Source organism: Rhineura floridana, chromosome 1, assembly GCF_030035675.1.
Source record: "Rhineura floridana isolate rRhiFlo1 chromosome 1, rRhiFlo1.hap2, whole genome shotgun sequence".
In the NCBI taxonomy this organism is placed as follows: Eukaryota; Metazoa; Chordata; class Lepidosauria; order Squamata; family Rhineuridae; genus Rhineura; species Rhineura floridana.
This window is the reverse complement of record NC_084480.1, coordinates 262,799,072-262,816,617: the sequence shown is the minus strand read 5'-3', so window position 1 is coordinate 262,816,617 and position 17,546 is coordinate 262,799,072. Positions and strand designations below refer to the sequence as shown.

Here is a 17,546-nt window from a genome sequence, read left to right as displayed (position 1 = left end):
CAGCAAATCTCACACACTTCATTTTGGTAGTGCATAAGTTTACATGAGAAAAGTTAAATGAGGTGAATTATTTATAATGATCATTTGCACAGTTGGGTGGATGTCTAAAACAGTTGCAATTAAGGATCTACCCAAAACTGTTTTGAAATGGAACCAGCTTGAAAGGATATATTTTCCAACATTGTTAACAAACTAGGAAAGAAATGCCCCCCAGACATGCATGCACACACAATATTCCAGCTCCCCATTGTCTGGGCTAAGTTAGTAAGGTCTCATTAGGTTTCCTGTGCCTTGGAGAGCTAGGTCACTCACCTCTCTGTTTCTTCTCAGGTCCTGCCCTGGACAAGGCTAGGCTGTTGCACAGTCTAGGCCCAAAATTCTAGGCACACCCATCCAGATGCACTAATAACTCCCACCACCTACAGAGGCTGACTGTCCCGTTCAGAGTGGGATCCACGAGGCTGAGACGCAGGTGTAATTAATTCTTGTTTTATTAGAGTAATGGATACAACAAAAGCAGTACGTTTCATAGAGAACACTAAACTAACTCACTAGAATTCCCTAGCTGCGCTCTAGACATGCTCTGCAGCGTATAAAGAAAGTTGACTCAGCAGCTCCAGGTTTAAGTAGGGGTAGTCCTTGATCTTAATCTCTGACTCCTTCTCAAGTCCTGCCTCTGACCAGTCCGTTTCTCACGATGATGGGGGGCGGGCGTCCAATGGCTTATCCGAAAGGGCCTCGGCAATAGGCTCGATGTCAGGGGGAGGTTGCTCTCCTGGCGCCTCCCGAGAACTGCTAGGCAGAGGGGGAGGGAGTGCGCCCTCTGGAGCAACTTCCAACTGCTCCTCATCTTGGTCTGGGGGTGGGGCACGCTCTTCTTCAGAGACAGTGCCATCCATGGGAACTGACCCTAGCTCCAACTCACTCCCACATCCCTGTCCTGTGGAGACTCAACAACTCCTGGATCTACCTCTCCTTCTGACAGCTGGGAACCTGAAACTCATGCATTCCTCCTACCTGGCCCCCCGGAGGAGCTGAGGCCCAACACTGACTGAGGACTACAGGGGTGGGAGAGATGCTCTGCGGTGCATAACAATACTGCCCTTCCCACCTTTCCATCCTCCAGTTGTAAACTCTTAGGTTTGCCAACTCCCTCCCCCATTCATCAAGATTTGTGTTCACTTCATTCACACCTTTAACTCTTATGTTTGCTGTGTACACATTCCCTTGGTAATTCTGCCCTGGCCCTCTCTTTGGATGCTTGAACTGTATTTCTAAAAGCTCAACTTCCATCGGCCCCAACCAGAATGACCAATGATCTGGGATGATGGGAGTTCTAGTACAAAACATCTGGAGGTTACCATGTTGCAGAAGGCTAATCTGGACTAATTCTGTCTACTCTGCATGGCAATGACTCTACATGACCTCAGGGTGGACTTTCCCACTGCCTGTTACATAAAGTCATTTTAAGTGGTGATTCTAGGGATTAAACCTGGGACTATATGCTCTGTCAATAAATTTGTTGGACTACAGTTCCCTCATCTCTGAACATTGGTAATGCTTGTTGGGGTTAATGGGAAATGTTGCCCAAAACTTCTGGAGGGCACCAGGATGGTGAAGGCTGCTGCAATAACAAAATTTACTTATTACATACAACTGTTAAAAGTAGAAGAGGCATCTGGTTACCCTGGTAGAAGCTCCGTAGATTAAAGGACTTTGAGCACTGTGGAATATGTGTGTACTTCAGTGGCAGCATTCGGAATGCTTTATCAAAGCCTTCATCAACCTGATGCCCTCCCATCATCCCTAGCTAACATGACCATGTTGACCAGGGCTGATGGGAATTGTAGTCTCAAATATCTGGAGGGTACCAGGTTGGTGAAGGCTGCTTTATCATAACCAACTTTATCATAACCAACCAATTTAAATAGATTCTATGGAGTCTGTGGTAAAGGGGATGTTGTCATTTGTGTCTGAAATGGCTGGGGGGGGGGAGCTTCTATTAATTTGTCATGTTTTATAATGTGATTATAAATGCCTCCAAGACTCATCTATTTGAATGTGCAAGTGCATTGATTATGGTTCCGATGCAGAAATAGGACTGTTAAAAATAACGGAAGTAGCTCTCCATTCTCGTGGTTGTGTATCCTAGAGGACTCTTCCATAATGGCTTCGGAAGCTGCCTTCCAATTTCAGCAGAGCTAACCTTAGAGTTACTCAGAAAGTTATATAAAATTGTTAAATGAATCTCTTTAGCTTAATAATCTCTGTATATTTCTCAACTCAATTTAATCAAGGATTTTTTTCCTGTATTGCTCAGTATTTCTATTTTAATTGAAAATGTCTCTTCACCACATCCTTACACTTGATGAAGTATGGGATGCCCTTTGCTTCGTGGCCTCCTAGAAGAAAATCCAGTGTGTTCAATGGATTTAATCCAGCTATAGTTGTGGACACATGTAACAACCGGCACCTCAGGATGTAGATGCATATCCCTATATTGCATCCAGCCAGTTTACTCAGGCTAAGAAGAGCACCACATTTTGCATAGGAATATATGTACACCTGTGGAAGGGGACCTCAGTGGCAGAACATCGGCTTTGCATGCTGAAGGTCCCATGTTCAACCCCTGACATCTCCGGTTAGGGTTGGGAGAGACCCCTGTCTGAAACCCTACAGAGCCACTGCCAGTCAGTGTAGATAGTCATGAGCTAGATGGACCAATGGACTGACTCAGTATAAGCCAGCTTCTGATGTTCCTTTGAAACATTGAAGCAATAGCTTTCTTGTCAAGCACTTGAAATATTGGTCAATGCTGCACAAATTAGAATTCCTTCTGGCCAATAAAAACAAAGACTTTCCTTGAACTGTGGCTACTCTTGCCTTGGCAGCAGCAAAATAATGACAGATCCAGTGCTTTTTTTGCAATGGTACTCACCGGTACAGAGTACCATTACCCTTTTTTAGCTGCCCATGGCAACTATTACATGCTGGCACCCATGGTGCTTGATTAAGCTATGAGTATTGGCATCTTATCCCCCCCACAAAAAGGAGAAGTGCTGGACGGCTCTATTACAATTTTCATATAATCAATTGTAATCAAGGTGCAAGCTCTAAAAAAATATTTTCCGGGGTGAATTACTGTGTACATTTTAAAGTTGCTGTTCCTGCTTCTGTTTGATGATTGCTGAGATTTATTTATTATTTAAGTGGTTACTTTGGTCTGACATTGTTATTGTTATGGCCTATGGCTTAAAGCAAATAAAACATAATTGAGGCTAAGCTGAACAGATGTACATCTGCGCTGGCAATGCATGTATAAAGTTGCTTAACTGTAGGGATCTCTCTTGCTGCGTTGAGCTGAGTGTTTTAATACTTTTAAAATGCTTCTGAAAATGTTGCTTTGTATTTTGCATTTGGAACAAATATCTCTAAAGTAATAGAAATCTTATCTTGGCTTGACAAAAGCCCCATGTACTATGCAGTGTTGAGAGGGAAGTCTCTCCATTCACTTCACTAGAGAGGGTATCTATGTGAATGCATCCTTTTTTCATCATGAGTAGGGATACATCATATGTACACAGGATCTCCCACAACTACAAAGAATCAAAGGACTGGGGTGATTGAAGGCCTGGTTTCATGATCTTCTCCATACATGTAGCATACAGCAGATTTTAATAAAATCATGCTGACTTCATCAGCTAGAATAAAGCAGCTTTTTGTATGTACTGCTAGCTCTTGAAGACTTGAATTAGGGGCATGGTGTTGGCCTGCACACCATCCTCATGGTGCATGGCATATGGCCTCTAGCTAGCTGACGTGCACTCACTTTATGTCCTGTGTTGTATAGTGGATCATGTCAGATTTAGACTGGGGTTCAAATAAACACTCAGCAATGATGCTCATTAGGTAACCGTGGGCTAGTCACTTTTCTTTTATCGCAACATGCCTAAGGTGGTTGTGAGGATAAGACGGGAAAACATATATGCCACCTTGAATTGCCTGGTGGAAGAGGAGGATATAAATGTCATGGGGAAAAAATACTCTCAACTAGGGCTGGAAACATCTATCATTTTTGGTTCTCTCCATTTCTCATTTTTCCAATTTTAAATTCAGTTCTGTAACAATTTGGGATTTATCTATTTTTTTAAAAAAAAATCCTCATGAACATTTTTCAGCATTGCAGTGTGAATTTCTCCTATTAAACACATTTTTGCATGCAGTTTTGACTAATGTACACATTTTTACCAACTATTTCTCCTATAATGCAATTTTGCATGCTATTCTCATTAATATTCATCTTGATGCACATTTCCCCTTAATGTATTTATTTTTGTAAACATTGGTTGGTTGGAGAACTGCATTGCAACATTTGGATAAGTGCAAATTTTGAAGGATGGCCATGTTTTGATTCTCATATTGTTTCAGACAGTGCAAATTTAATAAATTTGGCTTTAATGTCAACCAAAACAAATTTCTCATCCTCCCTACTTTCAACCTGTTTGTAGTGTGCAGAGCCAGAGCTCATCAGAACAAGACGAGCTAAAGATCTAAACTAAAAAAGCCATTTTCTGTGTACTTTTCAGAGGTGAGCAAGCTATAACCTTGTATCACACAGTGATGCCTGATTATGACATGACATACAGTAATTACTAAAACAATTGGCAAAAAGAGGCAAGGGCTTATTCTGAGGTTTGATTCCTTGGTACTCTGTTTTTCTCTGTTTTAATCTTATCTAGTCTCGTTACCTTTCTGCCAATTGCTTTGATATGCATCATTGCTTGAACTTCATGCAAAAGGTCACCTAATCTTGTACAAATCAGCACAGAACCAGCTTCAATTGTTGATGACTTTGATGATACACAAACTTCAGAGGAGGGAATATTGTATGTCAGTCTTTATTTATTGTGCATTATATTTCAGATAGGAAAGGAACATTCAGGCCTAAAGGCTGTTACTGAAATTCTGCAAGACATTCAATATAAGGTAAAGCATTGCATTGTTAATTCTGCTTTCTACAAAAGTTTTGAAATAGACTAAGTAGGTATGATACCTGCATGTTATATTTAACTTATCTGATTTATTGCCCTGGCTGTATCCAACACAGGTTGCATCATTTTGCAAAAGTAGAAATCTTAAACTTGGGGGAGGGAATATAGAGCTTAGAAAATGATTTATCTTATAATACTGAATTGTTTTTACTTGATATTCATTTTTTTTAAAAAAATCCCTCTTAAGAACTAATGACAAAACTGATTTCTGTTAAATTTTCAGGGAAAGTCCAAGACAATACCGTGTTTTAACCCCAACACATTATTACCAGGTAAGTGTTTGTTTCTGTGCCACAAACACATTACTGAAAAATGTATATCATACAGTTAACTTTTATTGTAGTCTTAAACTCTGCATGTACCTTCTGCTACTCTATAAACCTTCTGGCAGCCTTTCACCCTGAACAACAGTTTTAACTGAACAGCAAAGATAGTTCTCTGAACATGATGTGTCCCATTTAAGTGGCAGTGATGATGAATGGTATCTGCCTGCCTGCACATTACATATTGAGAACCCACCAGGTAATATTTTTATTCCTCAGTGATGAGTCACACTTCTCAAAATAGCTTTCTCTGCATTGCGTCAAATTCAGACAGAATTCGGGCAGCTGGCATATCCCCCGGCAATTATAGCATGGTGCAGATCATTTATATAGTATTTATACAGTATAGAGAATTTTAGAATGTTTATCTTGTTTATTTAGCTTAGGAAGCAAGTTTCTTTTCTTCCCATGTCACAGATGTACATCTAAGGTTGTCTTACCCAAAGTTTCCCAGTGATTGGAAAGGGATAGGTGCACTGCATGTACATCTATAGCAGACATATATATAACTGTCTGAATCAAAGAGGAAGCATATCCAAAGTCAGGGCAAAAAGTTGCAATAACTTCATCCCTTTAGAATATATTATTTCTTTATTATATTTTTTAGTCATTTGTTACCCAAAGGTCTCCAATCAACTTACAATAAGTATATTTGTATTTATAAATGTAATATAAATGTATAAATATAAATGTATTTAGGTTACTTGTGGCATGGATGATATGGCACAAACTTTCCCATCTACCAGTAAATAAAGCACTGAGTGGTATCCAACAAAATAGTTCCATTAGACCAGCCTTTCCCAACTGGTGTGCCTCCAAATGTTGTTGGACCACAACTCCCATCAGCCTCAGCCATTGGCAATGCTGGCTGAGGCTGATGGGAGTTGTGGTCCAACAACATCTGGAGGCACACTGGTTGGGAAAGGCTGCATTAGACCAAGGACTTCTGGCTGCAAAAAACAGCCTCTCCATTTCTTCTACCCTCATGCCCCCTGTGCACCCCCTACATATGTTCTGGGGAGTCTGATAGAGGAGAGAGAGGTGGGAAATTCCATTGTAAAAATAGAAACCCTTGTGCTAATAGAATTACTTAGTTGGATGTTTCCTATGAGGCCCTCCAGATGTGGCTGAACTACAACTCCCATCAGCCCCTGTGAGCATGGTCCATGGCAAAGGATGATGGGAACTGTAGGTTGGCAACATCTGGAGGGTGACAGGTGAACCACCCCTGCTCCAGACACTGGAAATTATTCATGTTTGACTGCATGGTGACTCCCATTCATATAAATGGGAGATGCATGAAATATTTCCTGGTAGGTTATGCCCAGGGTAAGCAGACTCCTGTACATGACTAGATATTAACCAAGTGCTAATAAATTTGGAGTGCTTCCAGAGGAGTGTTTACTGTGAGATCAGTACTGCTCATGCATTCAAGTTTTTCGCAGTATCCCAACAGTGCTGTCAGCATCAAACTGCCAGCCCATATCTTTCCCATTTAGTCTGGATGTAATTTAATCTGATTTTTTTTAAAAAAACTGCTGTTGCCAACAACCTGCTTACAACCTCTGAATGACTAGTTTGCATTTTCAAACCCTCACTTGGAATCACCCTTGATACATCCTAGAATCTAAATTCCATGTTCTGACTTGCCTAGTAGTAACATGATCTTGATCAGCTCAGACCTTGTCACATGATTCAATTCTGTCAAAAGAGTGAGGCTTTCCAAGCATGTTAAAGGCTGCAATTCTCACACTTACAGTGCAATCGAATACATGTCTACTCAGAAGTAAGTTCCAAAAAGTTCTGTGTTAAGCCCAGATAAGTGGTATAAGACTGCCGCTTTAGGAAGTAAGAATTGTAGGACATGGTTCTGAGTAAAAATGCTTAGAATTAAGTTGAATGTGTCAGGACTGAGACCTAAGTCACAAGACACAGAGAGTTGGGTATGAAAGCCATGCATTCATGAAAGACCATAGAGATCAAGTGCACAGTGCTGCCAGTGCCTGTATCCAGACCCCAAGAGCAGCCTGCAGATGCATCCCCACTTTTCCTGCACATGGCCTTTTTAGGCACATTTCCTAAGGCACAGAAGGTTGTTATATGGCTGTGGAATGCAGCTTGCAGTGTTACCAGCAAGGGAGAAGCACAAACTAGCCCTCATATTTGTCATGCGTAAACTGCCTGGATTTGGGGAAACTGGGTTTTCCTTAGGGAAACCCTTGCTATGGGATTGCACAGAGAGATGCATAGACTGCGAAGGGGCATGCTGGTAAAAGCCAGTGCTGGTAGCCTGTGTCTGGGGGAGGGTATCCCATGCCAGAGGGCATTGCAGCCATTATTAGATCCTTCCTAGAAAGAGCATTCACATGCTGTTTGCTGCAGTCTGATACCCAATGAACCAATCTATTCAACCTCTCCAAGTTGGGATGTAAATTTGGCAATAAAGTACCTCCAGCAAAGGCTGCAATGTCTCCAGCAAGGGATGTTCTCTGCAGGCTGTACGTGGCAAAGCTCTAGACTAAAGCCAGGCTCATGCCCTTAATTTTAAAAACAAAGGTGGAGCATAACTAAAGATGCCTTAATTACTGTTTTGAACACAATTTAATTTCAGATCCCCTGTTACGAGATTATTGGGTGTACGAAGGCTCCCTCACAGTTCCACCCTGCAGCGAAGGTGTTACATGGATCTTATTTAGATATCCTTTAACTGTATCCCAACTTCAGGTAATGGTTGTGCTTGTAAAGACCTTAGAATGTAATTCTCAGCTAAAGGTTATGGCGTGCAAATATATCGCAGAGCACCATACCTGCTTCATCTCAAAGATCTCATTAGATCAGTCGGTACATGGCTTTTAAAATAAAGGTTAAATCTTTTGTGTCACTGAAAGCAATAGACAGGTCAGAAATGTGGGGGGGGGACCTCTCTGTTGTTACCTTTTATCTCATGCACTATATATATATATATATATATAAACTTATTTAAAGGGAAAAAAGACACACAAAAACCCCACACTGAACAAAAAAGAATTTTCATCCCTTGTCATCATTTGCCTTTAATTAATTACTGCTAGATGTAGTTTGAACAGAGGCACACAATAACCTTATTCATGCATGTCATACCTGTGAGCACTGAATGTCCACCTAATAGTTCTGCCCCTTAGACACAGACATATTCACTAATAGGCAAAAAAAACAAAAACACCCTTGCAGCTTAAGAACTCAATAAGCATGCAAACTTGCACAGGATCTCATTTCTTACCTCCCGGATTAAAAAGCAGAGAAATTAACTAATAGGCAAAAAAACCTTTGCTGTTTAAAAACATAGCAATAGCCAACAGATATTTCCATCAAACTCTAAAAAGCAGAGAAAGTGGGCAGCAATAGTGAGTGCACCAGGAAAGCAGGAGACCCGACCTCCTCTCTGAGATACTGTTTGTTGTTGTTATGTGCCTTCAAGTCGATTATGACTTATGGTGACCCTATCAATCAGAGACCTCCAATAGTATCTGTCATGAACCACCCTGTTCAGATCTTGTAAGTTCAGGTCTGTGACTTCCTTTATGGAATCAATCCATCTCTTGTTTGGCCTTCCTCTTTTTCTACTTCCTTCTGTTTTTCCCACCATTATTGTCTTTTCTAGTGAATCATGAGTTCTCATTATGTGTCCAAAGTATGATAACCTCAGTTTCATCATTTTAGCTTCTAATGGTAGTTCTGGTTTAATTTGTTGTAACACCCAGTTATTTGTCTTTTTTGCAGTTCATGGCATGTGCAAAGCTCTCCTCCAACACCACATTTCAAATGAGTTGATTTTCAAATGAGTTGATTTTTCTCTTATCTGCTTTTTTCACTGTCCAACTTTCACATCCATACATAGAGATCAGGAATACCATGGTCTGAATGATCTTGACTTTAGTGTTCAATGGTACATCTTTGCATCTGAGGACCTTTTCTAGTTCTCTCATAGCTGCCCTCCCCAGTCCTAGACTTTTTCTGATTTCTTGACTATTATCTCAATTTTGGTTAATGACTGTGCCAAGGAATTCATAATCCCTGACAAGTTCAATGTCCTTGTCAACTTTAAAGTTAGTCTTCTGTTGTCATTACTTTAGTCCTCTTGACGTTCAGCTGTAGTCCTGCTTTTGTGCTTTCCTCTATAACTTTTATCAGCATTCGTTTCAAATCATTACTGGTTTCTGCTAGTAGTATGGTATTGTCTGCATACCTTAAATTATTGATATTTCTCCCTCCAATTTTCACACCTTCATCTTGGTCTAATCCCGCTTTCCGTATGATATGTTTTGCATATAGATTAAACAAATAGGGTGAAAAATGCACCCCTGTCTTACACCCTTTCCGGCTGGGAACCAATTAGTTTCTCCATATTCTGTCCTCTTGTCCAGAGTATAGGTTGCGCATCAGAACAATCAGATGCTGTGGCACCCCCATTTCTTTTAAGGCATTCCATAGTTTTTCATGATATACACAATCAAAGGTTTTGCTGTAATCTATAAAGCACAGGGTGATTTTCTTCTGAAATTCCTTGCTCCATTCCACTATCCAATGTATGTTTGCAATATGATCTCTGGAGCCTCTTCCCTTTCTAAATTCAGCTTGGATGTCTGGCATTTCTCGCTCCATATATGGTAAGAGCCTTTGTGGTAGAATCTTGAGCATTACTTTACTTGCATGGGATATTAAGGCAATAGTTCAGTAATTACTGCGTTCCCTGGGATCCCCTTTCTTTGGAATTGGGATGTATATGGAACGGTTCCAGTCTGTGGGGCATTGTTTAGTTTTCCATATTTGTTGACAAATTTTTGTCAAAATGAGATATTGTACTGCCCTACAAATTTGTCAAAATGCAGACACAGTCCAAGCTACTTCCTGTGTAGCTTGGAAGAATTTGATAACATGTGCCTCTGAGCATATGTTGAATGGTGCCAACATCTGCAATCAGCCCAAATAACAAAAGTAAAACATGTGCTGTGCTGATCTTGTTTTAGCAGGGAGGAAGCAACAATATTAATATAGTTGATGTACTTCAGACATTCACTTTAAATATGTTTGCAATTTTAGTGAAGTTTCCTATGGTAAATTATTTTCTTATGCTTCTATTTCTATGAATATGTGAAGTACAGCAACACTTTGCATAATTTACACTAAAAAATTCCAAAAACGATTGTGGATTAACGGCACTGACTATTCTGCACAATAGTTTCCAGTGTACATGAGGAATGTCATAGTTCTCACAAGATAAAACAGTGGGAGGTGAAATATATTCTAGCAAACTTCTAGGTGTGCTCTATGTTTTTAATTGACCGTGCACACCTTGCCTTAAATGAAGTGGTTTAAACATAGCAGGCTGAAAACATGCATCCTCTTTTTTCTAACAGCTAGAATCATTGCTGAGGTAGCAACATATTGTAATCAGTCTGATTTTACATCACACTGCAGTTTCAGATTCAACTGTTAATGCACCCCAAATAGAAATAGAACATAGCCTCCAGTTTGAAACACAAAAGGCTGTCTTCACCATCATATGACATTTACCAATAAAAAGGTTTTGAAATTAACAAAAATAAATTTGACACAGATTTCTAGGATGAATAATGAGGGAAATATAATTTTCTAGGTTAGATTCTGTGTAGAAACAGTAGCAACACAGCAAAATGAGAAGAACACCAAGAAACATACAAAAATGTAATTCTCCATCTTTGGAGATGGCAGGTGTTGCCACCACTCACCATATGCTGAGAGGCACATGTTACCAAATTCTTCCAAGCTACACAGAAAGTGGATTGGACTGTGAAAGACCATCCCAAATTGTGTTTGCATTTTGACCAATTTGTAGGGCAGTACAATATCTCAGAGAGGAGGTCAGGACTCCTGCTCCCCTGGTGCATTCACTATAGCAGACCAATTTCCCTGCTTTTTAAAGTTTGATAGAAATATCTGTTGGCTATAGGTACATTCTTAAATTGCAAGGATTTTTTTTGCCTATTAGTTAATTTCTCTGCTTTTTAATCCAGGAGGTAAGAAATGGGATCCTGTGCAAGTTTGCTGAGAATGGATTGATCATTTGCATACTTATTGAGTTCAGTGGGATTAATTCCCCTGCAATCATGCTTAGGATAGGTGAAACTGACCACAGGGGCGGGAGGTGGAAGAGAGAGGGGGAGGGGAGGAAGGGAAGGACATTTGATGGGCGGGCACTGGACAGACGGAAAGGAAAACATTGTGAACAGTATCATTGTTTTTCAGGGTTTCTCCCACCTTTTTATTCTATAACAATGTAAATGTACTGCCTTCAAGTTGATTCCGACTTATGGCGACCCTATGAATAGGGTTTTCATGAGGCTGAGAGGCAGTGACTGGCCCAAAGTCACCCAGTGAGCTTCATGGCTATGTGGGGATTCGAACCCTGATCTCCCAGGTCATAGTCCAATACCTTAATAGCAGACACGTATAGTCTCCCACCCAAATTTAAACCAAAACTGTCCTGGGCCACATCCACACCAGCCATTTATTCCACTTTAAAGAGTTATGGCTTCCCCCAAAGATAGTTCCCTTATTCCACTCACAGAGCTCCAATTTCCAAAATTCTGTGGGAAGAGGGGCTGACTCTTCAACCACTCTGGCCACTGGAGGTATGTCAGGGGAATAGGAGTCTCCTAACAACTCTCACTGCCCTTCACAAACTGCACTTTCCAGGATTCTTTGGGGGAGGCCATGACTGTTTAAAGTGGAATAAATGTCTGGCATGGGTGTAGCCCCGATTAGCCAAGCCAAACAGCTGTGAGTCTGGCTTTTAGAACACTGACAGCTGGTTCTTCCTCAGCATCCTTGTACTATCATAGTTTCCAATGTTAATTTTCTTAAATTAATCAGCCATGCACTTTATAAAAAAAATTAAACTGCAGAAGATTAAGGTCAGAGTATGGGGCAAGGTCAGGAATAAGATTACAAGTATGCTGTGAACATGGCTGATTTTTAATTAATTTTGACAAATAATGACAGAAAAATGTCCAACAGGGGTCTGGATTTCCCCCATTTATTTGAGACTTTGAACTGTCTCTGAGTGTTTTGTGTAGCACCATGAAAACTTGAGAGTTGTTAAGCAAGCATTTCTGAGTTTTGGACTTTAAGTTTTGTAAGAGTTTGTTTTGAAATGAGCTTATGCGAAGGTATTTTATGGAGGTATTTTCAATTTAACATGGTGGAATGTATAATTTGACAGGCACAGCCCTGGACAATGAGTGAGCGGCATCAGCTGGAAGAGTGTTGTTTTCCTGTATACACACAGGGACCCTTCAGACTGATGCTGCTTGTCCATGATGCCCATATTGGTATCTGCAGGGCAGGGCCAGCTGATACATTATTGAGAGCCCCTTCACATGTTCAGTTCCAATGGATACTGAATGCATGAATAGGGCTACTAAGACTTAGTGTGCTGAACAGTGAAGACTGCATCATCATCATCATCAACAACAACATTTGACGTATGCATCATACCTTTATGTATTATGGGACCTGGGCACGTGTGTGCGTGCGTGTGTGTGTGTGTACAGAAAGGCAGATTCCCTGTCAAATCCATGTCCCTGCTAGTTTTTGCTGGCCATGGTAGAAGGTGAGGGAGTAATTTTTGTACCTATTTTTCTGGGCCAGCTACAACCTAGAGCAACACAGATTGGGCTGCTCACCAGGAACTGGGCTGGTCCATCACTGGGCTTGCTCCACCCTGCCACATCTTGGGGCCCTGCACCAGCTGTTCTAAACAGTAGCATGCAATCTGCTGCATGTTTGGTGGATGCAGTGGAGGCCCCTGTGATAGTTTAGTCCCTTCCCCAGCATAGCACAGTAGAGGAACACCTCTTCTGAATCCTCACCTCTGCCAGGAACATGGATTGGTGGTTAAGATTGCTCTGAACATTTATTTTCATCTACAGATTACCTAGAAAGGAGACCTGCAGTAGGACTATTTCTCCTAAATAGTCATTAGTCAACTTAGGCTATTATGGCTGTTTCTGGCAGTCACTTGTCCTACCAAAATTTACAGGAGAAAGGACTGAAAGTGCTTCCCATTAAATGATATGAAGTCTTCTCCTAGTCAAAAACATCATTTAATTTTTTTTGTTAAAATTGTGAGACAATCTATTCAGTATGTATTTATTTGAAGGTCTCCCAGTTCTAATATGAAATACTGGACCTATGAGGGAACCATTTCTCTAATCTCATTTCTGTTTGCTTTATCTCTCTAAGACTCCAAAGACTGAAAAATTTTAAGCGTGTTGAAGAAATCACTTTTTTTCTAAACTGCAATGACATCAAGCTATCTTAGTGAAGTTTCAGTTCAGGTCTTCTTTGAAGGGTGTCACCTTTCTGTAAGATATTCAAGCTTTTATCTAACAGTTCTTCTGTAAAATACTTATAGCTTCTTTTTTAATCAATTTAAATAGAAATAAAAATCAATGAACATCTTCACAATCTGAAGTTTTCCTTTTAAATACCTTCCAAGAACCTTCCACATCTTCCTTTCTTTCATCCTTTCAATGCAAGCTGCTCCATCCTGCCGTTCAAAGCTGAAAAGAAACAATATGGATTTCAAAAGCACTACCCTGAGAAACAAAAATCTTAGCAACAGAAGCTAAGATCAAATAAGCAAAGATGCTTAAGGAAGTCGGTTTTGATTTTTCGGAAGTAGGTGGCAACCACAATGATAGTTTATCTTCTGAAATGTCCTTGTCCTTGTAATGCACCAATCTGAAGAAAAATCTTAAATTGAATCTGATTATACATGGATTTGCATGTAAAGGAGGCTCCTATCCATCTCCTTAAAACATAGCAGTCTTTTCTATGTGGAATAATATTTGTGGTCATGTAAGGGTAAGAACACTTTTTTTTTTTAAAGTATGTGACTGTGAAAATGCCTGGAATGGAATGCATGATGCACCTCATGGAAATTTATATATACCTTATTTTTAAACATCTCAGCTGTTGTATGGATCCCAAAGAAAATGGTTAATTCTGTAGTGGCAGCTTGTGGGATGGGGGAGCAGGGAAGAAGCTGGAGGAAGGGCTATATAGAAGGTCCCAGGTTTGATCTCTGGTATTTCTAGGCAGGGCTTGAAAAGGCTGCCATCTAAAACTTTGGAGAACTGCTGCCAGTCAGTGGAAAATGATGATGATGATTATTTTATTTCTAGACCACCCACCATCCCAAGGTGGTGAACATCATAAAAACAATCCATACAGTAATGAAAAATATCTTACTATATTGCTAAAACAGAAAATATTTATATACTAAAAACAATCCCAACAGCTGAAATTCCAGTTGACATTAATGTCTCAAAGGCCCAGGGAAACAGATATGTTGTTCATTTGTATCTAAAAGCAATCTGCATGGGGGGCCAAGTATTTCTCACCTTGGAGGAAGTTCCACAAACAAGGTGTGTCACTGTGGAGAAAGCCCTGTCAAAATGGGGGAGAGCAAATTTCAGGCTTGCAGAATCTACTTTGTTTTTTAATAGAACCGTGAGATCAGCCAACAGACCCTGGTGCAACATACATGACACACTCAGAATTAATTCTTGACCAGAAATTTGTTTTGAGTACCAGGACTAAACTGATCTCACAGTCCTTTCATAGAAAAACTCACTCTTTGTTCACCTTTCAAACTTTATTCATTTTAGTGATATATATAGATGGAGGGAGGGGGATTAAGAACATAAGAACATAAGAAGAGCCTGCTGGATCAGGCCAGTGGCCCATCTAGTCCAGCATCCTGTTCTCACAGCGGCCAACCAGGTGCCTGGGGGAAGCCCGCAAGCAGGACCCGAGTGCAAGAACACTCTCCCCTCCTGAGGCTTCCGGCAAATGGTTTTCAGAAGCATGCTGCCTCTGACTAGGGTGGCAGAGCACAGCCATCATGGCTAGTAGCCATTGATAGCCCTGTCCTCCATGAATTTGTCTAATCTTCTTTTAAAGCCATCCAAGCTGGTGGCCATTACTGCATCTTGTGGGAGCAAATTCCATAGTTTAACTATGCGCTGAGTAAAGAAGTACTTCCTTTTGTCTGTCCTGAATCTTCCAACATTCAGCTTCTTTGAACGTCCACGAGTTCTAGTACTATGAGAGAGGGAGAAGAACTTTTCTCTATCCACTTTCTCAATGCCATGCATAATTTTATACACTTCTATCATGTCTCCTCTGACCCGCCTTCTCTCTAAACTAAAATGCCCCAAATGCTGCAACCTTTCCTCGTAAGGGAGTCGCTCCATCCCCTTGATCATTCTGGTTGCCCTCTTCTGAACCTTTTCCAACTCTATAATATCCTTTTTGAGATGAGGCGACCAGAACTGTACACAGTATTCCAAATGCGGCCGCACCATAGATTTATACAACGGCATTATGATATCGGCTGTTTTATTTTCAATACCTTTCCTAATTATTGCTAGCATGGAATTTGCCTTTTTCACAGCTGCCGCACACTGGGTTGACATTTTCATCGTGCTGTCCACTACAACCCCGAGGTCTCTCTCCTGGTCGGTCACCGCCAGTTCAGACCCCATGAGCGTATATGTGAAATTAAGATTTTTTGCTCCAATATGCATCATTTTACACTTGTTTATATTGAATTGCATTTGCCATTTTCCCGCCCATTCACTCAGTTTGGAGAGGTCTTTTTGGAGCTCTTCGCAATCCCTTTTTGTTTTAACAACCCTGAACAATTTAGTGTCGTCAGCAAACTTGGCCACCTCACTGCTCACTCCTAATTCTAGGTCATTAATGAACAAGTCGAAAAGTACAGGTCCCAATACCGATCCTTGAGGGACTCCACTTTCTACAGCCCTCCATTGGGAGAACTGTCCGTTTATTCCTACTCTCTGCTTTCTGCTTCTTAACCAATTCCTTATCCACAAGAGGACCTCTCCTCTTATTCCATGACTGCTAAGCTTCCTCAGAAGCCTTTGGTGAGGTACCTTGTCAAACGCTTTTTGAAAGTCTAAGTACACTATGTCCACTGGATCACCTCTATCTATATGCTTGTTGACACTCTCAAAGAATTCTAATAGGTTACTGAGACAGGACTTTCCCTTGCAGAAGCCATGCTGGCTCTGCTTCAGCAAGGCTTGTTCTTCTATGTGCTTAGTTAATCTAGCTTTAATCATACTTTCTACCAGTTTTCCAGGGACAGAAGTTAAGCTAACTGGCCTGTAATTTCCGGGATCCCCTCTGGATCCCTTTTTGAAGATTGGCGTTACATTTGCCACTTTCCAGTCCTCAGGCACGGAGGAGGACCCGAGGGACAAGTTACATATTTTAGTTAGCAGATCAGCAATTTCACCTTTGAGTTCTTTGAGAACTCTCGGGTGGATGCCATCTGGGCCCGGTGATTTGTCAGTTTTTATATTGTCCATTAAGCTTAGAACTTCCTCTCTCGTTACCACTATTTGTCTTAGTTCCTCAGAATCCCTTCCTGCAAATGTTAGTTCAGGTTCAGGGATCTGCCCTATATCTTCCACTGTGAAGACAGATGCAAAGAATTCATTTAGCTTCTCTGCAATCTCCTTATCGTTCTTTAGTACACCTTTGACTCCCGTATCATCCAAGGGTCCAATTGTCTCCCTAGATGGTCTCCTGCTTTGAATGTATTTATAGAATTTTTTGTTGTTGGTTTTTATGTTCTTAGCAATGTGCTCCTCAAATTCTTTTTTAGCATCCCTTATTGTCTTCTTGCATTTCTTTTGCCAGAGTTTGTGTTCTTTTTTATTTTCTTCATTCGGACAAGACTTCCATTTTCTGAAGGAAGACTTTTTGCCTCTAAGAGCTTCCTTGACTTTGCTCGTTAACCATGCTGGCATCTTCTTGGCCCTGGAGGTACCTTTTCTGATCTGCGGTATGCACTCCAGTTGAGCTTCTAATAGAGTGTTTTTAAACAACTTCCAAGCATTTTCGAGTGATGTGACCCTCTGGACTTTGTTTTTCAGCTTTCTTTTTACCAATCCCCTCATTTTTGTGAAGTTTCCTCTTTTGAAGTCAAATGTGACCGTGTTGGATTTTCTTGGCAATTGGCCAGTTACATGTATGTTTAATTTAATAGCACTGTGGTCACTGCTCCCAATCGGTTCAACAACACTTACATCTCGCACCAGGTCCCGGTCCCCACTGA

At 40.8% G+C, this 17,546-nt stretch overlaps 1 protein-coding gene across 5 annotated transcripts in view; it reads left to right on the top strand.

Moving 5' to 3' along the window:
• The window catches only part of CA8 (carbonic anhydrase 8), a 78,864-nt gene that overhangs the window by 49,489 nt on the left and 11,829 nt on the right, over positions 1-17,546 (top strand). For all 5 annotated transcript variants that reach the window (XM_061599637.1, XM_061599609.1, XM_061599630.1 and 2 more), the window contains 3 exons: positions 4,924-4,986; positions 5,275-5,323; positions 7,986-8,098. In XM_061599637.1, coding sequence (XP_061455621.1) covers positions 4,924-4,986; positions 5,275-5,323; positions 7,986-8,098 — 225 coding nt within the window. The remainder of the gene's footprint in view (positions 1-4,923; positions 4,987-5,274; positions 5,324-7,985; positions 8,099-17,546) is intronic.